The sequence below is a fragment of the Myotis yumanensis genome, unplaced genomic scaffold (genome assembly GCF_028538775.1).
Source record: "Myotis yumanensis isolate MYYU_CA2020_CCGP unplaced genomic scaffold, mMyoYum1.0.hap1 SCAF_1, whole genome shotgun sequence".
Classification (NCBI taxonomy): Eukaryota; Metazoa; Chordata; class Mammalia; order Chiroptera; family Vespertilionidae; genus Myotis; species Myotis yumanensis.
In genome coordinates, this window is record NW_027223752.1 from 16,845,666 (window position 1) to 16,870,428 (window position 24,763).

Sequence of the window (24,763 nt, forward strand, 5' to 3'; positions counted from 1 at the left end):
CCTGCCTTATGTAGTTTACTTTTTTTATGGAATACAATAAATAAAATAAATGAATAAAATATGTAAAATTGTAATAAGTACAAAGAGGAAAAATAAGGCAAGGAATAAGGCAGGGGGTGGGGATGAGTAATGTGGAGAAGGGAATTACAACTCTAAATAGAGTGGTTAAGGAGGGCTTCGCAATGAATGTAACATTTAAGCAAAAACCTGAGAACAGTGGCGGAGTGCACCATGTCGTATCTGACAGAAGAGCATTCCAGACAGACGAACTGTTTGAAACTGCAAAGGCCCAGAGTTGGAAATATGCCTGACATATTTGAGGAACAAAGAGCATTCCAGGATGAGGAGGCCAGTGCGGCTTGAGCAGATCGACCTGGGGGAAATCAGGTCATAGGTAATGCCAAGGCCAGGTCACGGGCAACCTTATAAATCATTGTAAGAATCTGGCTTATGCTCTGTGAGAGGGGAAGACAATGGGGAGTTTTTAACAGAAGAAGCCATTTTATGTCATTGTGTGTGTGTGTGAGAAAGAGAGAGAGAGAGAGAGAGAGAGAGAGAGAGAGAGAGAGGGAGCTCATGAATGGATATGAATGTCTGTTTGTACACATAAATAGGCAGGCAGGTGCATTTTTCTAGAGAGAGATTCCACCGGCATCTATAAAATTTCCTCAACAAGCTACCCTATAATGTACTTGTTCTCTAGTCTCTACCCAGCTCACTCCACACTCCAGAGAGGGCGAGTGCTGCTGGGCTGTTTTCCAGGCAGAACCTCTCCTAGAGTGTAGATGTGCCTCTGTTGGGACAAGCACTCTCCTCTGCTATGGACACTGTGCTTGTCCCTGTGCTGGAGAGGTGAGATGGGTCTGAGGGCTCTTCTCATTCGAGAAAAGATGCTCTCATCCCATTTAGCCCATTTGAAATCCTAATGGGAGCCAAGGAGAGGTCAGGGGTGAAGACTCCTCTTTTGCTCTCTTCTGTATCTGTAGTACCAAGAGCAGTGCCAGGCGTGGGGAATGCTTACAAATTGTTGAACAAACTAATAATACACATTCGCGTGCATATTGTTACACGCACATGCAACATGAGGAGGTTGACTTCTTATCGAATCTTGGATTTCAAGACAAGCTCTACTCCAGGCAATGAGCAACTATAATACTAAGTTCTTCACTTCCAGTTTCTCACAGAGATGCTAGTAAACCTTGTATCACTAGAGTTAAGCCTCGTCTATTGAAATATGACCTTACTGTATTTACATGGGAATCTTTTTTTTAATATATTTTATTGATTTTTTTTTTTTTTACAGAGAGGAAGGGAGAAGGATAGAGAGTTAGAAACATCAATGAGAGAGAAACATCGATCAGTTGCCTCCTGCACACCTCCCACTGAGGATGTGCCCGCAGCCAAGGTACATGCCCTTAACCGGAATCGAACCCGGAACCCTTCAGTCCGCAGGCCAACGCTCTATCCACTGAGCCAAACCGGTTTGGGCTTACATGGGAATCTTTAGGGGTTTTATCAGGTTTGGGGCGGAGGAGAGTTGAACAAGAAATGTATTTAATATATACCTGAGTAGATGAGAGTTTTCTATGCATCTTTTGAAATTCAACAGATGTTCATTCCAGCATTTCCAGTGTTATCAGGTGCTGTGCAGACATTCTCTGAGGACACAGCAATAAACATGATAAGCATGATGCCTTTATGGATCTACACTCTACTGGGGGGAGAACGGGCATTAAAGAAAAAGTCACACAAACTAAATAGCATTACGTATCCAGTGCAGTGTTTGTGAGCAGCATGGCCCTGCAAAACCGGAACCAGGATCACCTGGGAATATTTCTAAAAACACAGTTTTCTCATTCTCACCACAGAGCTACTGAATCAGAAACGATGGGATGTAGTCCTGAAATCTGAATATTTAAAAAAAAAAAATCTCCCAGTTGATCCTTACCCTAAAGTTTAAGATAAACATATAGTGGAGACACACAAAACACACATTACGACTGTGGTCCAGGGATGCCTAACCTAGTCCGAGGGAACCAGGCTGAAGATGAGTAGGGTTAACCAAGCAAGGGGAGATGAGGAGGGGTGCAGAGGGTAAAGGGCAGACAAAGAGCATTCCAGGATGAGGCAATACCACACAGAGTTGGGGGAGGGCTCAGTGACTTTGCTCAACAGTATTAGTTAAAAGGCAAATCAAAACCACCATGAGACATCATTTCATACCCGTTAGGCACGTGATCACAATTTATCACTGGCAAGCAACTGAGTGATATTTGGGATCCAATTACAAAGGGGAGGGGGGAGACAAAATTCAGAAAGACTTATTACTGTTGGACTTTTCCCCCCTCTCATCGGGAACTTTGTTTACTCAAGGGACGAATATTTATTGAAGTTTTACTCAGTTTGTAGAAATCCTGCCACAGGAAAATAAAGTCAACCTGTATTAATTCTATTTGCAGAAATCTGGTAAATTCAAACAGTGTGCTAATAAGTCTAATCGGAAGCAGTGTAATTGCACAAAGGATCAGAAGTTTTCATATGCGGTTGCTTTCTCAGATTGCAGAGAAAAGGTAAGGTAATTTTTAATTACCTGAAGACAATGCTTTCATATTACTTAGATTTTTTTTAAATGTGCATTTTGGTTACATATGAAAACTATGACATAGAAATAATGTCTTCTTATGATATAGAACTAAATGTGATACAGAGCTAAAAAAGATCTGGATTTAATTGCCCTCACACAAGTTAATTAACATCACCTGTAAAATAGAACAGTACTTGCACTGCCCTGTCCTTTTCACAGGTTCTTATAAATATACCCATTCATATCTACATGAAAACAATTTGTAACTTATCAAACACCCCATCCACTACATTACGGCGAACATTGATTCATTCAAAAATATTTAGTGTATCAGGTCTTGGATAATAGAAGTTGAAACCCTTATTGTCAAGAAGTTCAATCTGGTAGTGGTAACAAAATACATCCTATATAATAAAAGGCTAATATACAAATTGACCGAATGGCAGAATAATTGGTCGCTATGACGTGCACTGACCACCAGAGGGCAGATGCTCAAGGCAGGACCTGCCCCCCTGGTGGTCACTGTGCTCCCACAGGGGGAGCACTACTCAGCCAGAAACCGGGCTCACAACTGGCAAGCATAGCAGCAGTGGTGGAAGCCTCTCCCGTCTCCACAACAGCTCTAAGAATGTCCAGTGTTAAGAATGTCCAGTGCTTAGGCCAAGTGGGCCTAATCCATCAGCTGGACATCCCCCGAGGGCTCCCAGACTGCAAGAGGGTGCAGAACTGGCTGAGGGACTCCCTTGAGTGCATGAATTTCGTGCACCAGGCCTCTAGTGACAGTATAATACCTTGGTGAAGAGGATGGGTTGTCTCAAATATTTCCTTCTGTTAGTCTCAAAACATTCAAAGATGTATCAAGTTCATATTGGTGTTTGCATTAGCTAAGTTCAATGTGTACTTAGTAGCGCTTTCAAGTAGATCTACTTCAAATGTCTTGTAAAACTATATATATATTTTTAAAGTGATTTATCTTTACATGTAATAAAATATATAGCATTATATTAAGTGATTTATCTCAAAATGGGCATAGGGTCACAGTCAATAAATTATGAGTGCTACTGTTACATACCTCTACAACTTCCCCCTTGCTGAATTACAATAATATTTCTCGAGCATTTACTGTCTACTAAACACTGCTCTGAGCTGTCACCATGATTTCATTTGAAGAACAGCAAAGCCAGGTAATTTGCCAAAGGTCACATCATTCATATGTGATCGAGTTAGATTTGAACTCTGACTCAAGAGCCTGAGTAAATAAAATCCCCAAGAAGGGGGGAAAGTCCAATAATAATAAGTCTTTCTGAATTTTGTCTCCTAGCTTTGTAAGCTGCTTACCAGTAATAAATTGTGATAGCTACCCTAATGGGTATGAGACAGTGCCTCCTGGTGGTTTTGATTTGTCTTTTGCTAATAACTAATAATGTTGAGCACAGTTACTGAACCCTTCCCCATCTCTGCCCTTTGTGCACGGTATTTGACTGACAGGGAGAGAGGTATGAGGGAGCCAGACAGTATCCAGGCCATGCAGCGTCTTATGGGATATAGGTTAGTCAAAAAAGTCAAGTCCTGTGGAAAAGGCCCATAGAAAGTTATGAATTTTGTTAGCACATGTTTGCATAGTACTTTTGGAGTTCACATTGATTCTGCTGTGTATAAGAAGCCCATTTCATTTAGAGTATCCAAACTCTTGGGAATGTAGCTATGCGTGCTTTCCCAGGAAATCAAATTAGTATTGAAGTTTCCAAATTTACATTCATTCTTGGCATTTGTGTTTTAGGTTCCTCGTTTTAAGTTTCCAGTTCTGCAATATCCAGTTTCTTTGGATATTTACAGTGAGGATGGACACATCCCAATGGAAACTCCATATCTGGTTACTGTGATGGAAGTGAATGGGAGGAAACACTGGGAAATCAGTAGGGTTTGCTTCTTTTCTATGATTATTTTTTATCTCATAAGTGGTATTGTTATTACCTAGATAAGTGGTTTACAAGAGCTGCACAAAAGACAGCCAGGAGATCTTTGGCAAAGAATTTGAATCAGTTGACACATTGCTGTTCATTCTACTTCTATTATCTTCCACTTATTTCATCATCACTTCCAGTGACCTAGACTCTATGGCATAAAAGCATTTTTGAAGAATTTAAATGTGGAATATTTGAAATCTCTTTTGTAGATTTGTAGCAAAAATGATTGATTGAATTTCTGCTACATGTTGGCCTAAGTGTCCCCTTTCACAGGAGACTACAAAAGGTGTTGCCAGATAATCTATTGGATATATCTTCTAATTATATAAGGAAATTTCTTAAAGATTTTATGCTTAAATAATTGGAAAGATACTGAAATATTTTTAAATAAGAATGAAATTTTCCACAATTCAATTTTACCTCAAATATGTAGGCTTTTATTCCATCTTTTGTGATTGCTTATGTATGAATACTTTAAGGTGATCAAGTGATAGACAGATCAATAGAGTTAAATGAAATTTTGATCAGTCATTAATGTTACCAAATATCCAGACTTTTGATATTCAGTGAGTCTTACTCTACCCAACATATGCATTTTTGGAATGAAAAACTAATAAAGAAAACTAAATATTTTGCTTTAACTAACATCCCATTCTCTATGGTATGCTGGAAACTGCTATTACCAACTTTTGAGCACTGATTCTTAAGCCTTCAAGGATTTTGAATACTGGTTGTTAAACCACTGGTAGCTTGAAATTAGCTATGGTGAGAGTATTTACACCACAGCAATTGGCAAATGCTACAATCATAGCTTTTTTTTCCTTTAGATCCTGCAATTTCTAACTCCAACACTACATATCTAAGTTTAGAAAGAACTATAAGAAAGGCAGGAATAACTGATAACTTTTTTGGGAAAAGGTTTCAATGATCTTATTGTGAAACTTTCCAGCCACCTTATTTTAAATCACTTACCAACCACTAAGGCAATGGTTCTCAACCTTCCTAGTGCCGCAATCCTTTAATACAGTTCCTCATGTTGTAGTGACCCCCAATTTCATTGTTACAAGTTGAACATAATTAAAGCATAGTGATTAGTCACAAAAACAATATGTAATTACATATGTGTTTTCCAATGGTCTTAGGCGACCCCTGTGAAAGGGTCGTCCGACCCCCCAAAGGGGTCGTGACCCACAGGTTGAGAACCGCTGCACTAAGGTGATGCTGAAGTTATCTCGTTGCCAAAGACACAAAGTATGTGTAGGTTAGGACTGGTCATGAGCATGGAGCTGGAAGGAAAGGTCAGCCTGAATTTAGGTGCCCAGAGGTCTTGTCTGTTTCAATAATGCCACTGAAAAGATGTAATGCAAGATATGAGGCCTAATCTCCCGTAAATGTGTACTCCACGAAGTCAAATACAACTAAAAATACAGCATAGCTTGGTCATGTCATGGAGTGAAATCTTTTGTTGTATCTCAATGTCTGTAACAAGTTTTATACAAAGTGAGAAAATAGCATACGTGGGCCTAAAATATACTTCATGTACTTTTAGAACACACTGTACCAGAAAATGTAATGAGACTGAAAAATTACTTAGAATCTATTCTTCATGTCCCAGTATATAATCCTTTAGGCCTCAACTTAAGCGTAAAGGTAAGTGGGCAGCATTTTTGTTTTTCTTGTTTTGAGTTTAAATAAAATGTATATGTCTAGCCCTGGCCAGGTAGCTCAGTTGGTTAGAGCATCATCCCAATACTCCACGGTATGGGTTCAATCCCTGGTTAGTGCACATACAAAAATAAACTGTCTGGCTGGTGTGCTCAGTGGTTGAGTGTTGACCTATGAACTAGGAGGTCACAGTTTGATTCCTGGTCAGGGCACATGCCCAGGTTTCAGGTTCAATCCCCCAGTAGGGGGCATGCAGGAGTCAGCTGATCAATGATTCTCTCTTGTCATTGTGTTTCTATCTCTCTCTTCCTCTCCCTTCCTCTCTGAAATCAATAAAAATATATATATATTTTAAAATCAACCAATGAATTCATAAAGAAGTGGGACAACAAATCAATGTTTCTCTCTCTCTTTCTCTCTCTCTCTCTCTCTCTCTCTCTCATATCTATCCTCCCTTCCTCCCTCTTTCTTCCTCTCTCTCTCTAAAAAAAAATCAATAAATAAAAATTTACAAAAAAAAAATTTACTATTTTTTAAAAGTGTATATGTCTAAACCAGTGGTTCTCAACCTTCTGGCCCTTTAACTATAGTTCCTCATGTTGTGACCCAACCATAAAATTATTTTCATTGCTACTTCATAACTGTAACGTTGCTACTGTTATGAACCATAATGTAAATATCTGATATGCAGGATGGTCTTAGGCGACCCCTGTGAAAGGGTCATTTGACCGCCAAAGGGGTCGCAACCCACAGGTTGAGAACCGCTGGTCTAAACCAAGATTGGTCTTAGTTTTAACATATATGGATAAACAGCATCCTTAAAGTATATGGAGAGTGGAAACAGCATCCTTAAAGTATATGGAGAGTGTTTATTTTTTCTCCATTTCCTTCGATGTTATTATTTCTAAAGGTATCTGAAAGTTGAATTTAGCATTAACTTATGATTTTTTGAGCTGATAGACAAGACCAATACGTTATCTATCAAGGTGGAGCAGAAGGGTGTTTCCAAAAGTTAGGGGGAAATGGGCTCTGGTTCCAGCTGCCTATTCAGAAACATGAAGTTGGCATGATCAAAGTAACTGTTGAGAAAGCCAATAAAAGTTAGGGGACCTATTAAAACCATGAATATGAGGATTAGCTCAATGTATGCATGGAGGCCATGTTGGGTTTCCTATCTCTGTTTCTTCATTCTAAAAGTCCAGTAGCAGCGATTTCATCCCTCTGTTTCAAACTCTTGTCCTTCTCCCTCCATTTTTATTTTGCAAATACAGTATATGCTCAGAGCCTTCAGGGGACTGGAATTTTTAATGCAACATCTGTGGGGAAAGGGGCCCCAGTGTATACTTTTACTTAAAGGGACATACATGTCGATGCTGCTAATGACCCGGTATGTTTATTCCACAGGGCTCCGAGCTTTTCCACTTCAGAGTGTCCGTTGTTCCAGGAGTCACTTTTTGTAACTTAGTTGAAGAATTTCAGGTACAGTGAACACACAGGTATCAAGTGGAGTGATGGCTGAGGACATAACAGGGCAGGCATCTGTCCAAAAGACACTGGAGATTAAAAATGGCAGGATCCGTGTGTGGACAAGGCCTGGAGACAGGGGGCCTGAAGAACGGTGGTGACATTGTCAGAGATGATGTAGTTAGGGCGTGCGACAGGTGGCAGGACCCATCGATGCTGGGGACATTTTAATAAGCATCTGTATTTATTTTTGTTCCCTCTCCACCTGCCATATTTATCTAGGTTTTCTGACTTTTAATGCCCTTCCTCTCACCCTCCCCTTCCCATAGTCCCATGCGTCTGTAAAAATTACAATTTCCAGTGCTCCCCTGCCTCTGGGTAGGTGCATTGTAAGAGTAAAGTGTTGAATCTTCCCAAAGCTGTCAAGGTCTAAAGAACGTGGAACCAAAGTCAGCCTCCCCAAATCACCCTATGACAGTGATGGCGAACCTTTTGAGCTCGGCGTGTCAGCATTTTGAAAAATCCTAACTTAACTCTGGTGCCGTGTCACATATAGAAATTTTTTGATCTTTGCAATCATAGTAAAACAAAGATTTATATTTTTGATATTTATTTTATATATTTAAATGCCATTTAACAAAGAAAAATCAACCAAAAAAATGAGTTCACGTGTCACCTCTGACACACGTGTCACAGGTTCGCCATCACTGCCCTATGCCCTATGATGTGCAATGACTCGTTTTGGCTTGCTCGTACAATGACATCTGCCGCCTGTGGGGAATGGGAAGGAATGAGGATTTGATTGCATTGCTTGACTACTCGTTCATTGTCAAATACTGATGCCACATTATCAATAACAAAACCAGCCTTCCGCCGGCCCCCACCTCCTTTCCTTCTCTGTCCTGGCCCTGCCCCAAGCCCAGCCCCAGCGACGAATCTCAGACCTGCGGTGCTGAGAGGCCATGGCAGCAGTGCAGACGCCCAAGATCCTGAGAGAAAACCCACCCCACTAGAGAGAGGAAATAGGAAATAGGGTCTATGAAGCACGTCAGAGGAAATCCCATGATTTTCCTCTTTCTCTTCTCACCTGTTTGTTCCAAAGGCAGCCCCAGGTTCAGGGAACAGCACAATAGTACAGGGGACCACGAGGGAACTTGGCCAACACTGAAGAAGCAGAACAGAGGGATGGAGGGAAAGACGGATTAATTACAATGCTCCCTCTGATGTCCCCTAGCCTTAGCACAGAAAAGGAAGTTCCCTTTTGCAATTACACGGAGCACACGATTGTCTTTCTCATTGGCTACAGACGAGGTCTTTCTTAATAAAATCAAATATCCAATCTCCTCTGATGACCCAGCTCAGGAGAGATTTTTCTTATCTTGGAGTGCCGTAATGAAGACCACATTCAAAATCGAACATTTTTCTCTCAATTCCCCAACCATTCCAGTAGCATTGGATCCATAATCGGAGCTCTAAAGTACCACAGGAGATGGTTAAGCCAGTTAATCCATTATGAGGATGATAATTATCTTTCCAGATTAGAAAGGGGTTTCTCAACTGCTTCCCACACCACTTGGCCAAATCTACCTTTTAAATTGTGTTGCTTATGACACCTACTTCTGCTACCAGTGTTCAAGATTCTTTTAGTTGCATAAAGCAACCTCACTTTTTTTTTTTTGTAGACAGGCTGGTAGTTAAGATTACTCCGGCAATGTATTGCGCCCATGTGGACTGACAGCTTGAAAAGGAGGCTGTTAGAGTGGTTTATTTATGCAACTTGAGGCAATAAAGCTCACGGTGGCGATATTGGAAGTGGACTGGAAATGGTGAATCTGAAAGGGATTGTGGGAGAATTGATGGCAGATAGGGTCTGTTTCTGAGAAAACAGCTACCTCCTTGGGTCACTGGGAGGATGGTGGTACCTTTCACTTGCGTTTCACCCCTGTCAATCCTTTTCCTGTGCTAATCCAATGAGCATTTTCCCACACTCCCCACTGTTCCATTTCCACTCAACTCCACTTCCTTCTGCCTCAAAAGATGATCTTGCTTCCGACTTCACCCAGAAAGCGTACGCCACCGGGCTGGAAGCACCTTCGCCTCCACAGACGCCCACTTCTGCATTTCACAGGCATGGAACCCATTCTCATCCAGAGGCTCAGAGGAAAAGGCGCCTCTGTGCCACTCTGTCAGTCATCCCATCCCTCCTCTAGGAACTTGTCTACTAATTATCCGTTCAGGCAATACAGAGAAACGTTTCTCTATTTTAGCAGGCGGATAGAGGATTTTCTAAAGAGAGGACAGCTGGAATGTTCCTTCTGCTCCTTCTCTTCCGGGAGCTCACTTATTGGTTGAGATCCTGCTCAGGAGGCGCCTTCCCTGACTATGTGAGACCGTTCAACGTGTCCTGGCCCTGTTCCCACGGCACTGGGCTTGGTCCTCCAGAACCCTTGGTCCTCCAGGAAGTTGTCCCGCCATCTGTGGTGCTATCTGCCTCCTCTGCCCCTAAAGACGCAGGATAAAGGCATCGGACGATAAGGAGAATTCTTCTTTCCTGTCTATTGTGCGCAAGTTCCTCCTTAACCAAATTATCAAGAGACTGTTTCCAAGCTTTGTGGCTGCTGAATAAGTCTGGGCAGAATTTTGCTAAATGCCTACTAGTGTCCCCACCGTGTGGGAACCATAAAGTTCAGTGTTTTTGAATTATTAGATTCAGAAAGCTTAAAGACTTTGCTTTTTTCTGTTGCAGATTTACGTCGATGAAGTGCCGCTGCAGTTTCCAGGACACACACTTATTGCCATTGCCACTGCTGTGGTGCTGGTGTGCTTAATTTATGCGACATTTATGTTTCAAATACATACTGTAAGCCCAGGCAAAAGATACCGGAAATTCATTATAAGAAACAAAGCGAACTTACCAAATATCAGTACCAGTCAGTTGCCTAAATTATGAAAATCTGGAGAGTGAATTTAGGATTACCTTCATCTTCTCTTTACTTTCTTGCTGTATTCGACAATTCCTAGAACAATGTATATACAGGCTCATATAAAAACTAGATAAAAGACTACAGAATTTGGCGTTCAAACTCAAAATTGCCCTCTGTCAATGTGTTTGCCATTTTGTTCTCTTATTTTAAACCCGTCGAAAATTGTTCTGTCAACCCTTCTATCAAGGATTTTTTCCTTGAGAGTCTTAGAAAAATATGAAACGATAACCATCTCCGGGTGAGTTGGGTTTTCCGTACTTTTCGGCTTTTGCTGACTGGAGCCCATTCTGTGGGATCTGAGGGCCTGAGCCTCGCTCTCTCCACGGGGAGAGCGGCCCGCGGGCCTGCCAGGGCATGACAGGTGGTGAAGGAGACTAACCTGCAGGTGAGCTTTCAGAGCATCATGGGAATTAAAGTCGGAGCCAGTTGGGTTCCTCAAAGCAATTTCACGAGCCGATTGTAGTACTAGCGAGAGGGGAACATGGCCTCCATCACGGGGGTGTTGGAAGGACACAGCGTCTGGGTGTGTATTGCTTTACAAACCTCCGTGCAGCGTGTAGAATGCCAAAGATGAATCTCTGTGTGCTGTCTGACTGCCTGTTCCCAAGCTGTCAGAAGATGGCCGTCCATTCCGGGAGCAGTCACGCTCCTGGAGAAGCTCAGGAGCAGCAGCACCGGAGGAGAGGCGGGGACCGAGCCCAGAAGAGCCAGTTCTGAGAGCTGGGAATCATGGCTGTGCCGTACACCATGAAAGTTCTTTGGAGAAGCCTGGGAGCGAGGCAGACACAGAACGAGACTCGGGAGCCAGACATCTGCGGTGGGGCCCTGCATTGCCACCTAGCATGGTGCCCATCAGTCAGTCCAATCCCCGAGAAGCCCAGCTACAGCCTCAGCTGGCACACTGAGCACAGTAGCACTATGACAATGAACTGGGATCCTGTTACGTTCTTCAGTCTTTGATCAAACATCTCAAAACTCCCAACCCATAAAAATTTCCCCAGAGAGTTGACCATAAAATAACACATTTCTATAACTTGCAAGTCCATGGTGTAACTCTTTTCTGTCCTGGTTATGCTTAACACCCTCCCATTTATTTTGCTTCGTAATCCAACATTCCACTAAGAATGGGGCCCAGGAGGGATTTTGAGATTTAGCCTGCAAGGGAGGCACATGGGGACGTGGCAAAGGTTTCACCGAAAGAAGCATTTTTTTTAATTTTTATTCTTTTTTTTACTCAATGTCTCCCCATTCACCATACAGACCAGGCAAAGAGCCTGAGCTGAGGTGTATATGGGGTAAGTTTACTCTGCCTCCTATTTCTGTACAGTCAGTGTAAGAACACAGCCTGTGGTAAGCACCAGGAGGCCCCGAAAGAAGCATTTGAACGTTAATTGGCTGGCCGAGTGTATAGTCAGCTTTTGCAGCGGCAGCACCCTTCCAGCCTCAGTTCTCAGTGGGGGTGACAATCAACACGTGTTTCCTGCTCACCAGTCCGTGGGTTGGCCTGGGCAGGCCTGCTCCAGGCAGGTCTGTCCCACATGTTCGCCCTCTGGAACACGGGCTGAAGGACAGCAGTCACCTGGCAGCTCTTCTCATGGCCCAGGACCAGACACCAGACCCAGCCAAGCCATCTGAACGGTCTGAAGCAAGGGATGCACATCATGTCCCATTAGCCAAATCAAATCACGCTGCCCCTTGCCCTGTGCCAGTGGGACAGGGATGTGTTCTGCTCTCACTCCAAATATCAAGTTTTTAGGATCCCACTCTTACCTGGATGCTTTCAAGCTATTGCCCCATGACCAACTCCACAATTTAGTGACATAATAACCATTTTATTGGCTCAAGATGGTGTAGTCTGGGCTGAGCTGAGCTCCCTCGTTCTTCTGGTCTTGCCAGGAGTCACTTGCACATGGCCTTCAGCAGGCAGGGGCTGGGCTCCACTGAGCACCTGGTGTCTGAGCTTCTTTCTCTCTCTATGTGGTCTCAGGGCCTCTCCCTTCTCAAAAAACCAACCCACATGGCCTCCCTTTGTAGCTTCTCTATCAGGGCAGCTGGAGCCCTTATCAAGGCGCCTAAAAATGCAAAAGAGGGAGCTGCCACACTTACGCCTAGTGCTAGCACAATGTTACCCACACCCTACTGGCTAAAGGACGCCTAGCCCAGATTCAAGGGGAGAGGACTATGCATGATCATGACTATTGACAGGTGAGGTTGGTTCATTGAAGGCCACCAGTGCAACAGACTATCAGAAACCACCTGCTCCGCAAGTCCAGGCTCCTTTGTATGCTGGGGCTTCCTAACTCCCCTCTCTGGCTCCTCAGCTGGTTTGACTGGAATAGCTGTGGGCTGGCCAGGCCTCTGTCTCCCCACATGGCTTCTCCATGGAGGTGGCTTAGGCTGACTTACAGACTTGTGCTGTCATCGCAAGTGGACTTCCTACGCGGAGGTTGGCTTCCAAAACACAAACATGGGAGCTCCCTGATCTTCTTTAATATTTGGACAAGGAAGTCTCCGAATGTCTCTTCTGCTTCATTCTATTGGTCAAGGTGTCCCGAAGCCAGCCCAGATCCAAAGGGAGGAGAAATACACTCCGTCTCTCTGGAGCGGCAAGGTGACACTGCAAAAGAGCCTATGGGGCCCTAGCCAGTTTGGCTCAAGTGGATAGAGCAGTGATGGCGAACCTATGACACGTGTGTCAGAGGTGACACGCGAACTCATTCTTTTGGTTGATTTTTCTTTGTTAAATGGCATTTAAATATATAAAATAAATATCAAAAATATGTCTTTGTTTTACTATGGTTGCAAATATCAAAAAATTTCTATATGTGTCACGGCACCAGAGTTAAGTTAGGGTTTTTCAAAATGCTGACACGCCGAGCTCAAAAGGTTCGCCATCACTGGGATAGAGCATCAGCCTGCGGACGGAAGGGTCCCAGGTTCGATTCTGGCCAAGGGCACATACCTGGGTTGCATACCTGGGTTGCGGGCTTGATCCCCAGTGTGGGGCATGCAGGAGGCAGCCGATCGATGATTCTCTCTCATCATTGATGTTTCTATCTCTCTCTCCCTCCCCCTTCCTCTCTGAAATCAATAAAGATATATTTTTTTAAAAAGAGATCCTATGGGTCAGGAGGAATTGTTGCAGTCATCTTTGGAAATGTAAGCTGCCACTTTGATGTTCACCAAAGAAATCTACTTGGGCTGTGGACTCAACTAGCAATCTACTTCGGAGATCCACAATATCAGTTTTGCACCAGCTCATCATCGTCTCAGCTTTTGACCACCAGGCAATGAAAGCTTCATTCCGAAGGATCACAAAATAGCTCTGACCAAGATTATTTTGTATAGACTGATGATTTTGAAATTTGAGTTTGTCAGCACCAGCAGAAGCCACCATTCAAACCTGAAGAACCAACATTTCTCTTTCAGTATCCACCTCCCTCCCCCCAACCCAAACCCATGTCATGTCACACTCAGTGGGCCCAAGACCCTGCACTACCCCAGGCAGCTCCAGGCTGCAGCAGCAGGCACCCTGGTCATTTTCACACACGGCCATTGTGTGACTAAGTTCCACCCCACCACAACTTCCGTCTCTGGGTCTCTGCCCCAAGGGAAAATGCTAAGCAAGAATTGGCTGAAGGAGTCTAAAGCGGTTGGTTGTTCAAAGATGGATCAGCTATGGTCACGGCACAGGGTCACACAACGCAGACCTAGCCTTCTGCTCATTGGGACCATTCCCAGAGAAGAAGAAGAAAATCATTTTTCAGCTTGGCAATGCCTCCACTTGGTGAGGAACAGGAAACGTTGCATGCAGCCCATGGGGAGCAGAGAGGATGCCTGAGAGGTGAGTATCAGGGACTGTGAAAATGGAAGCAACAGGCTAACTGCAATGCTGTACCCACAGGAAGGGGGGGGCAGGGGGGGACGGGGGAAGAGCTGGGATTGGTGGACCAGGCTGGAAGTGGGACAAACATTTCTCCTTCCACCTCCAAAGAAGGTAGTGTGCCCACCCCATCGGCCCCATCAATGCACCAGCCTTTTCACCAGTAGCTCCCAATGTGCAGCCGTGGCCCAGGCGGGGCGGGGCAGGGGTGCTGCCAGTCACCTAAGCTCAGCACCTTGGTTTATCCACCTCTCCCCCAACCCCGCTGGTGTGAGGAGCAAATATTGAAGAACAGGTATGCCCTGAGCACTGAGAGGGCTGGCGGTGGAGGCCAACCAGTGTCCTTAGAACCTCAGTCTGTCTTAGAATTGGGAGCCAGTCCCACAGCTCACAGCTGCCATCCTCCTCCCTTCCTCCCCTCCTCCCACTCTTCCCCTGCCTGCCTGCCTCCTCCTCCCCTGCCATTCTGCTCCTCCCCATCCTCCAGCTCCTCCCCTGCCTGCTCCTCCCCTGTCCTCCAGTTCCTCCCCTGTCCTCCAGCTCCTCCCCTGCCTGCTCCTCCCCTGTCCTCCAGTTCCTCCCCTGTCCTCCAGTTCCTCCCCTGTCCTCCAGCTCCTCCTCTGCCCTCCTGCTCCCCCCCTGTCCTCCAACTCCTCCTCTGCCTGCTTCTCCCCTCTCCTCCAGCTCCTCCCCTGTCTGCTCCTCCCCTGCCAGCTCCACCTCCCAGCCTTTTTTACTTTCTGTCCCCTGTCCCAATTATAAATGTAAACAACTTTGTGAAGATCCTTCTATACCTTTCTTTCAGTTCACATGTAGTCCTATCTGCCAACCCACTATAAATTAACTGAGTGGCCATGGAAAGATTGATTCTGGAAGCAAGGAAAGGAATGATTACAGGCTCTATTGTCAGTGATCTGGTGCTTTTTCCATGTGAATGAAAATATACTACAGCATCTGTTAGACCTTAAACCTTCAAAGGTTCATGTAGGGTGAAAGACTTTGACCTCAACACTTGTAGTAGGACCTATGCACTTAAACCTCCTAGTAAAGTGGCTGCTGTCCCTCTCATTGAAACATTCAACTCTACCCTCGACCTCACATCAGCTTTAGCAAGTCCTTATGGGCACTGTGCATCCACATTCTCTTGGTATCTGTTTGGAAAACCAAAGAATTCAGACAACAGTCATTGCCTGTGAAATGTTGCTTAGTTACGTGTTACGAGTAAATCTTGGTTCGTTCCGTATTTAAAACAGGGCTATTCTCATGCATAATTTTTCATTGTTACACACATTATAGTTAAAAGATATTAGCATCATCGGAACACCTTTAAAACCATGAGAAACATGGACAAATATGTGGTGTTTAGGGACATTTACTTTTTTAGCATCACGGTAAAACTTTAGGGTAATAGCAGTATTGCTATAAAGGCAATGATGATGATGATGGCTAATTGGTTTCTCCTTTCTGGAATGGCAAACATTGTCCCCTCTTCACTCAAGGCCTAGGAATACACTCATGTGTTCAGGGCGGTCAGAGTAGCAGCGATTGGTCGCAGGTGGTTGCTTGTGTGCATGGTGTCTGTAACAGGGGGGCCCCCTGGAGAGGTTGCTGGTAGTTGTGCTGACTGGGGGCTTCTGGGCATGTTGGAGCAAAGGTGTCTTTTTCTGATGGAAAAGAACTTTTCTGGCAGAGAAAAGTGATAGCCATAGTCTCTCTGCCTCTAGACTTGTAATCTGACCTTCCTCGAACATGCTTGCATTCCTAGAATAAACCCTACTGGATCGTTGGGTTTTGTTTTCCTCGTACACTGTTGAGTCTGGCTAACTAGTCATTTATTCTGGACCTGGCGACTGGACGTGTCACTGAAACGAGCCTATAATTTTCCTTTCTGGACCTGTGTCTGGTTTTTGGCATAAATGTCGTTCAATCATAAAATGAGTTTGGCCGCTGTGCCTCTCCGCTTCCATGGAAGTGTTCACTTAGGACATGGATTGTCTGTTCCAGAAGGATGTTATCACTCACGGGAAAAGTGATTGACAGCAGGCCTCTCTGGGTTTCACTCTTCTTCCTACTTGATCCAACCGCCTGGGTTTACTGATGTTTAATTTTACTGAGTACTCTATTTTTTCATTCTCGTTTTCTACCCCAGTGCCTTCTAAAAGCATTTCTTCTCTTGGTCTTCCAGCTTAGTACTTTCTTCTCCCATGATCAATGTGACCATTTATTTATTCCGTACGCTGAGTTTCTTGACTTGATATTATTCACTTATTTGACATAATCATTCAGCCCCAGGCGCTGTTCTGGGCCCCCACTAATCTGTAGCCTGTAGAAGGGACAATGAGCAGATTGTTTTTCCCTCCTCCCATAGATGCTTTCCCCTCGGTGATGGAAGGGATATTTGTTTCTTTTCTTTTCTTTTTTTTAAAATATATTTTTATTGATTTTTTACAGAGAGGAAGGGAGAGGGATAGAGAGTTAGAAACATCGATGAGAGAGAAACATCCATCAGCTGCCTCCTGCACACTCCCTACGGGGAATGTGCCGCAACCCAGGTACATGCCCTTGACCGGAATCGAACCCGGGACCCTTCAGCCCGCAGGCCGACGCTCTAACCACTGAGCCAAACCGGCGAGGGCGGGACATTTGTTTCTCAGTGCAGCCCTTGTTTAATGTTAGAACAGATATGTTTGTTTGTGGTGCTTCTGTTTTTAACTTTATTCTACACTAAAGATGGCTCCTTTTTCTAATACAGCAATATATATGTCAGCTTTGAGGTGCCCCTTATCTCTCACTTTAGACTTTAGAAATAGCATATACATCTTGAAGCGACAAAACTTTCAGATTCTAATAATTTGTTTTAGTTTGGTGGAGAGAATGTGCTCTTTGTTTTCTTTCCTAATTTGAGAGCATGCATATCTATTCATCACAGACGTTCGTTCATTCATAATAAATAAATATGCAATATTTATTTGTTTGTTTAGCATGTGTGTTCCAGGACACATGCTAGGTGTTGGGGCTGTAAAGATGCAGAGAGCGTATCTTCTTCCCTTATAGAATCTGGGATCTACCAGGCGGAAAAATGTAAGTTCAACCAAAAATATTCAGGTATAGGGCCATGACAAAGAAGTTCTTAGCGACATGAATAGTAAATGTAAAGGAAAGAAGGATTTAAACTCAATGGAATTAGCAAAGAGTTTGGGTAGGGGAAAGGACTTGACCTATCTATAATTACAGGGAATGGTGTGCCTGTGGGGTGGGTCTTGAATAAGAAGAAGGAAGGGTATTGACACGTGGGAAGAATAAGTTATTGTTGTCATCATTTTTGCCTTTTCCCTATGGTATTTTTTCAGATTATGGTTAGGTTTTGAATAATGTTTGGGTCTTGCTAACTTTCCTAGAAATAAAGAGTCTCATAGGTTGATAAGCCCTCCCATTCAGGGTAATGCTGACCGTCATCGTGGCCCTCGTGCTCATTTTTATCAAAATATGTCCCTTCCCACCACTTCATACAGACCAAAAGAGTAGTGCTTAACACCCGATGTATTTACTTTTTAACATTTTCTTTAAACAGGTGCCATTAAGATTGGAAACCTTTTTTGTTCCATGATGTGTTCTTTGTTAAAGAAAACTGATGGTGTTACCTGATTGATATTCCAAGAGAGAAAAAAAATCAGTCACAGTACAGGTAAAAATAATTTGTGTTACTTCTCTTATAAGTAGGTTATAGTTTAAATGTTAATTATATATATATTGAAATTTATTTTTGACTAAACTATTTTGAACCAAACTTTGAAGTTAATAATTGGTTTTAATCACTTTGCAATGTTAAACTTAAAAAATTTCAGTCTAGCCCAGTTGGTATGGCTCAGTGGTTGAACATCGACCTATGAACCAGCAGGTCCTGGTTCAATTCCTGGTCAGGGCACATGCCTGCGGTTGTGGGCTCAATCCCCATAAGGGGGTGTGCAGGAGGCAGCCGATGAATGATTCTCTCTCATCATTGATGTTTCTATCTCTCTCTCTCCCTCTCCCTTCCTCTCTAAAATCAATAAAAAATATGTATTTTAAATTATTTCAGACTAAATACTTTCAATCTTCTAAAAAAGTGTCATGTAACCCAAGTTCCTGGTACTATAAATATTTCAATTTGTTCTCAAAAGTTGTTTAATTCAGTATCTCCATATGGATCAATGAAGAGATTAACTTCAGAGAAAAATTTTTATTAAGAGGAGTAAAATTAAATAATCTTTCAAATGATTAAGGCAATGATGCCACTGAGCCATGCCGGCCGGGCATGATGGTAGTTTTAGAAGTTTAGTTATAAAGGAACAATAGGGAACAAAAAACTTTGGATGTAAAGTATTTAACTTGTCAATTTTTTTTCAGAATGAAAGGCAAGGTAGCGAAGAAGAGTAATATGGAATCTGTCGCTTGAGGAAATAATCATTTGTAGTTATTGAAGTTCTGAGACATACAGGATGTTAAGATTATAAAATAAAGTCTAATGAGACTTGGCAAAGATTGAAAACATAAGAATGTCTAGTATTAATGAGAACAGCTGTTTGAATGTAGATTGGTAGAATCTGACAGGATGGTAATTTGGCAATATACTTATAATCTTTGGATATATTCATACCATTTGTCTCAATCGTTCTGCTTCCATGAATTTATTCCAATGAAACAAACTTAACTAACCACTAAGAATTAGGGGGAAGCAGGACTGATATCCAGAAATTTAAACAACCACTGTGGCCTAGAACTAACCACTGTGGCATAGGACCAACCACTCAGCATGAACACCTTCCTAATCAGAAGAGTCACTGTTTATAAAAAAAACACATTTTTTATACTAACACATACATATGAGCCAAATGTCAGCCTGTATATGAGGATGTTCCCCTACAGGATTGCTTAGAATAGTAATAATTAGAAACCACTTAAATGTACAATAATAGGAAATTGCTTAAATTAGTGTTGATACATCCATATGGTAGAATACAATAAAGTCAGGTTTTCAAGGGAATGACATAATACACTTAATGCAGAGTTAAAGAATAAAGTAATTATAAAATGCTATGCACGCTATGATCCAAATATACAGTACAATCCAACTTTTATTTAAAACATACGAATTGAGAAAACAGACTGCAAAATTACCAGCGGTTATATGCAGGGTAAGAGAATAACAGCTGTTTCCAATTTTTTTAAGTTTGGTAAATTTTTACAACAAACTTGCACTAATTTTACAAAAGACAAATGTATTTAACAATATTATGAGAAGAGATATTTTTCATATTTTGTGTTTTCTCTAGGGAACTAGGCTTTATTTGGAGACATTGATGATGAAAAAATTATGGTGATTCCTGGGTAGTTTCCTTATTACTGGAATTAGGGATAAGCAGAAAGCTCTGGTATTTGCCACATGCCTAAGAGAGTGTCAGTTGCAAAGACTTGATCCTTAAGTGACTTTAGATGTCAAATTGCCTTAAATGGTTGGTTCATTCCAGCAAATGCCAGCATTGGATTGAAAAGACTCTTCTACAGAACGAAGTGGTCTTAGTATATTGATCTGTGGTCATTTCAGGATTTTATCTTTAAAACCATCCCAGCTGGTAAAGGTAAGCTTGATATGTGGACTCAAGCTTTCACACCTACCCCAACATTATTCAAAAAGTCTGTTTACTATGTTTACTAGATGCACAACAAAATCTGGTTGATTTTAGGTTAGTTTTAGCAGGTATACTAGTAATTCCTTACAAGAGCACATTTTTCTTATTCTCTTGAATTTTCAAAATTCTTTCATCTAAAAGTGCTAGTATTATTTTCATACATAGGTGACTTTTTAAAAACAGCTTTATTGAAATAGAATTTATATACCAAAAAAATTTGACCTGTTTAAAGCATATGGTTCAATAATTTTTAGCATATTTCGAGAGTTGGGCAACCATCACCATGATCTAAGTTTAGAATATATCATCACCTCAAAAAGAAACTTTATACCCAATAGCAGCCAATCCCCATTCTGTACTTTAAGCCCTATACAACCACTAATCTATCTTCTGTCTCTACAGAGTTGCTTTTTCTGGACATTTCACATACATTGAGTCACACAGGATGTGACGTTTTGAGACTTGCTTCTTTCACTTAGCATAATGTTTTAAAGTTTCATTTCTTTTTATTGTCCAACTAGAGCAGTGATGGCGAACCTTTTGAGCTCGGCTTGTCAGCATTTTGAAAAACCCTAACTTAACTCTGGTGCCATGTCACATATAGAAATTTTTTGATATTTGCAACCATAGTAAAACAAAGACTTATATTTTTGATATTTATTTTATATATTTAAATGCCATTTAACAAAGAAAAATCAACCAAAAAAATGAGTTCGCGTGTCACCTCTGACACGTGTGTCATAGGTTCACCATCACTGAACTAGAGGCCCAGTGCACAAAATTCGTGCACAGGTGCAGTCCCTAGGCCTGGCCGGCGATTGAAGCATGGCAGTGACTCCACTGCCAGCACCACGTCACTGACACCCACCATGTTGTGAGCCATCCCCTAGTGGTCAGCACACATCATAGCGAGCAGTCAAACTCCCAGTCTCCCTGTTGAACTCCTGGTCAAGGGGATAATTTGCATATTAGGCTTTTATTATATAGGATCCTATTCTATTATTTTGGATAATACCACATTTTGTTTATCCATTTGTCAGTTGATGGATATTTGGGTTGTTTCAACCTTTATGCTATTATGAATAATGCTGCTATAAACATTCACATCCAAGTCTTTGTGTGGATATATGCTTTCATTTCTCTTGCATGGAATTGCTGAGTCATATAGTAACTTTCGATTTAACATTTGAGGACCTGCCAAATTGTTTTTTCGAAGCGGTTGCACTGTTTGTACATTCTCACCAACAATGCTAAGGGTTTCGATTTCCCTACATCCCTACCAACACTATCTATTGTCTGTCTTTTTATTGTAGACATCTTAGTGGGTGTAAAGTGGTATCTCAGTGGTAATTTTCATTTGCATTTGCCTAATGATTATGATGTTGAGAGTCTTTTCATGTGCTTTTTAACTGCTTATATAACCTTTAAGAAGATGTCTATTTGTTGAAAAGACTATTCTTTCACAGTTGATTTTTAATACTAAAATTTATTAGATATGTCTGTATGATAAAAAATGTAAACTTTTCGATGACTTAAAATATATAGGAAGGAATAAAGAAGAGAAAAAAATCCATATTGCTACTACCTAAAGACAACTACTTTTAACTGTTAAAATATGCAGTATGTGCATATACTGTATATATTTAATTTAGCTTACATGGTATTGTGCTATAAATTTTATTGTTTCTTTGTGTACATCTAGTCCATTGCTTCTAACTAGTGCATAGTAATTCGTATTATAAATACACATTTAGCACATTTTACCCATTTCCTTAATTATAAAACCTAGATTGCCTCCTATTTCCATGACCACGAACATCGCCACCACAACAAGCATCCCAGTACGTGTCACCTGAAGGGCATGAGTGGAAATTCTCCTGATATATATACCTAGAGGTAAACAAGCTGGATCAAAGAGTACTCACATTTTTAATTTCATTAAGTATCTCAAACTATTGTTTCTAGAATGTCCTTACCAGTTTCTATTTTCATCAAAACTGCAAGAGTTCTCATGTATCCCATCTTATTCAACATTTAGTAACATGCATCTTTTATATTTTTGTCTTCTGGTGCATACAACATGGTGTCTATTGTCTCAAAATATATCTCCTGATTACTAATAAGAGTGAGCCTTCTTCATACACTTGTCAGCTATTCAGGCTTCCCTCTGTTTATCGTCTACTGCCAAATTTTCTTTTGAATGAAATTATTTCTTTCCTCAGTAATTTGCTTTAGCGCCTTACGTATTGAGTGGTTTACATTGTTTTGACCATAACTGACAAGAGGAAATATATTTCATAGCACAACCAACACATACACTTTATATAATACATTAATATATTTACATAAAGACTAATAATATACTATATTATTAATTATAGTATATGTTGATATCAACCATATATAATTATTATATTATATATGTTAATATGTATTAATATGCTATATATGCACATGTAAATATATATTTCCAACCAATATACAGTTGATGTGGACATGTCTATTTTTATTTATTTATTTATTTATTTATTTATTTTTATTGATTTCAGAGAGGAAAGAAGAGAGAGATAGAGATAGAAACATCAATGATGAGAGAGAAGCATTGATTGGCTGCCTCCTGCACGCCCCCTACTGAGGATCGAGCCCACTACCCAGGCATGTAATGTGCCCATGACAGGAATCAAACCCAGGACCCTTCAGTCCACAGGCCGGTGCTCCATCCACTGAGCCAAACCAGCTAGGGCCAGACATGTCTATTTTTAAATTTACATTTTTATTTACATAATATAAACAAAAGGTTGATGAGTATATTCACCTAATACTTGTTATGCACTATTCTATTCTACACTCTTTTATTTTTGTTTTTACCTTTTTTTTTTACTTTCTTTTTTTAAATGCGGATTGCAATCCACTAAGTTGAACGGTCCTCTGTTCAACCAATCGAAGTGTAATATGCTAATGATATGCTAAGCCCACTCAACCGCTTATATGATGTGCACTGACCACCATGGGGCAGACACTCTGATAGTTAGGTTAGCTTGCTGCTGGGGTCTGGCCCATCAGGACTGATCAAGATGGGCCGGTCACGCCCTGGAGCCCTCCCGCAGTCCCTCCCCAGCTGGCCAACCTCCTGCATCCTTCCCCAGCCCTGATCATGCACCGGTGGCGTCCCTCGGCCTGGCCTGAGCCCTCTCACAATATGGGACCCCTCGGGGGATGTCAGAAAGCCGGTTTCAGCCCGATCCGCCAGGCCAGGCCAGGGACCCACTGGTGCATGAATTCGTGCACCGGGCCTCTAGTTGCTAATAAATATGAATGTATTGAATAAGACCTTAGCAGGCCTTAAGAATATAAATTGGATCAGATTTGAATCCCCTGTACTCCAGCAAGAGTAAGGCATCCTCATTGGCCTGGCAGCAAATATTTTACAAAGAGATCATCAATGTTGAGAGGAGAGTGAGGACCAAGGACCATCATGGCCAATGGCAAGACTTTGGGCCAAGTTAGGTGAGTTCCACAGAGTTTGGCTACTTTAAGTGAAAGAGCACCATTGGCCCATTCTATTTTTTGAGAATTGAGGATGGGAAGGACTGTGCAGTTTTTTTAAGAGTGGAAGTGCTCACTGACTATTCTGAATAACCTTAGCAAGAAAGTGAGTTCCTCCATCACTAGAGAGGAGCAAAGGGCTTTCCCTAGTAGGAAAGTTCCTTCAAGCAGCAGCTTAGCTAGAATTGTGGCAGTAGCCTATATGCAGGGAAAAGCTTTCAAGCATTCATTTTAGAATGCAGACTGTGGATAGAACCTATTTGTTTCCACGAGACTTTGGGAGTTTATCACATTCGTTCGCCAGTGGAGAAAGGGACCGAAAAGAGCTGGCTGTCATCCTTGCTCCAATTTTATATTTTTACCAGGATGATGTTCCTGGCAGATGGGACATATTGAGGGACAATGCGAGTGCCTAAGTGTCCCCGCCAATATGTATGGAGGAGACCTTTAAGATTTTCTCTATCATGATGTGTGTAATCTTATGGAGACTGTGGACCAACCTGGCAACTTCTCCCTATAAATAGGAGGGAAGTACCTGAGACACTGGGTCAAAAATGAGGATAAAGTACCAAAAGGCCGATGTGTGGCAGGCTGGCACGGCCATGGCATACTCAGCCCCAGATTGGGCGCCTTATGTGCCACGTCAGCTCAGCCAGGTTCAGTGAGCCCAAGTAGGGGTGGTGAAGGATTAGAAAAGACAGACAAGAGAAGAAAGCTGGGCCTCAGTGGGACGCTGCCCTCTCGGATGGAGAGACAGTGCCACAGACTACAAGCCATGTCTTTATTTTATAGCCAGATTCCACGAGGCAAAGTAAGGGCGTGGTCAAAATGTTTACAACATTCTCATGGGTTTTGATCCTACTCAATTACATGCATCTGAACTCTATCAAGCCCACATCACTCAGGCACGTGGGGCCACGTGTTCGGACCATAGGTTCAAGCTTACAACTACAGTGGGGCCTTGACTTACGAATTTAATTCGTTCTGTTACGGAGCTCATA

At 42.1% G+C, this 24,763-nt stretch overlaps 1 protein-coding gene and 1 non-coding gene across 2 annotated transcripts in view; one reads left to right on the plus strand and one right to left on the minus strand.

The window, feature by feature from the left end:
* LOC139001913 (cation channel sperm-associated auxiliary subunit beta-like) overlaps window positions 1-10,649 on the plus strand; it is a 78,355-nt gene extending 67,706 nt beyond the window's left edge. The window contains exons 22-26 of the mRNA XM_070403421.1: window positions 2,460-2,570; window positions 4,365-4,500; window positions 6,101-6,201; window positions 7,621-7,695; window positions 10,427-10,649. Of these exons, the coding sequence (XP_070259522.1) occupies window positions 2,460-2,570; window positions 4,365-4,500; window positions 6,101-6,201; window positions 7,621-7,695; window positions 10,427-10,630 (627 nt within the window). The 3' untranslated portion in view covers window positions 10,631-10,649. The remainder of the gene's footprint in view (window positions 1-2,459; window positions 2,571-4,364; window positions 4,501-6,100; window positions 6,202-7,620; window positions 7,696-10,426) is intronic.
* A 1,250-nt stretch (window positions 10,650-11,899) lies between these two features.
* On the minus strand, window positions 11,900-12,031 carry LOC139001419 (small nucleolar RNA SNORA51). The gene has a single exon (XR_011470007.1). It is a non-coding gene; the product is annotated as a small nucleolar RNA SNORA51 (small nucleolar RNA).
* Between the last annotated feature and the right edge of the window lie 12,732 nt (window positions 12,032-24,763).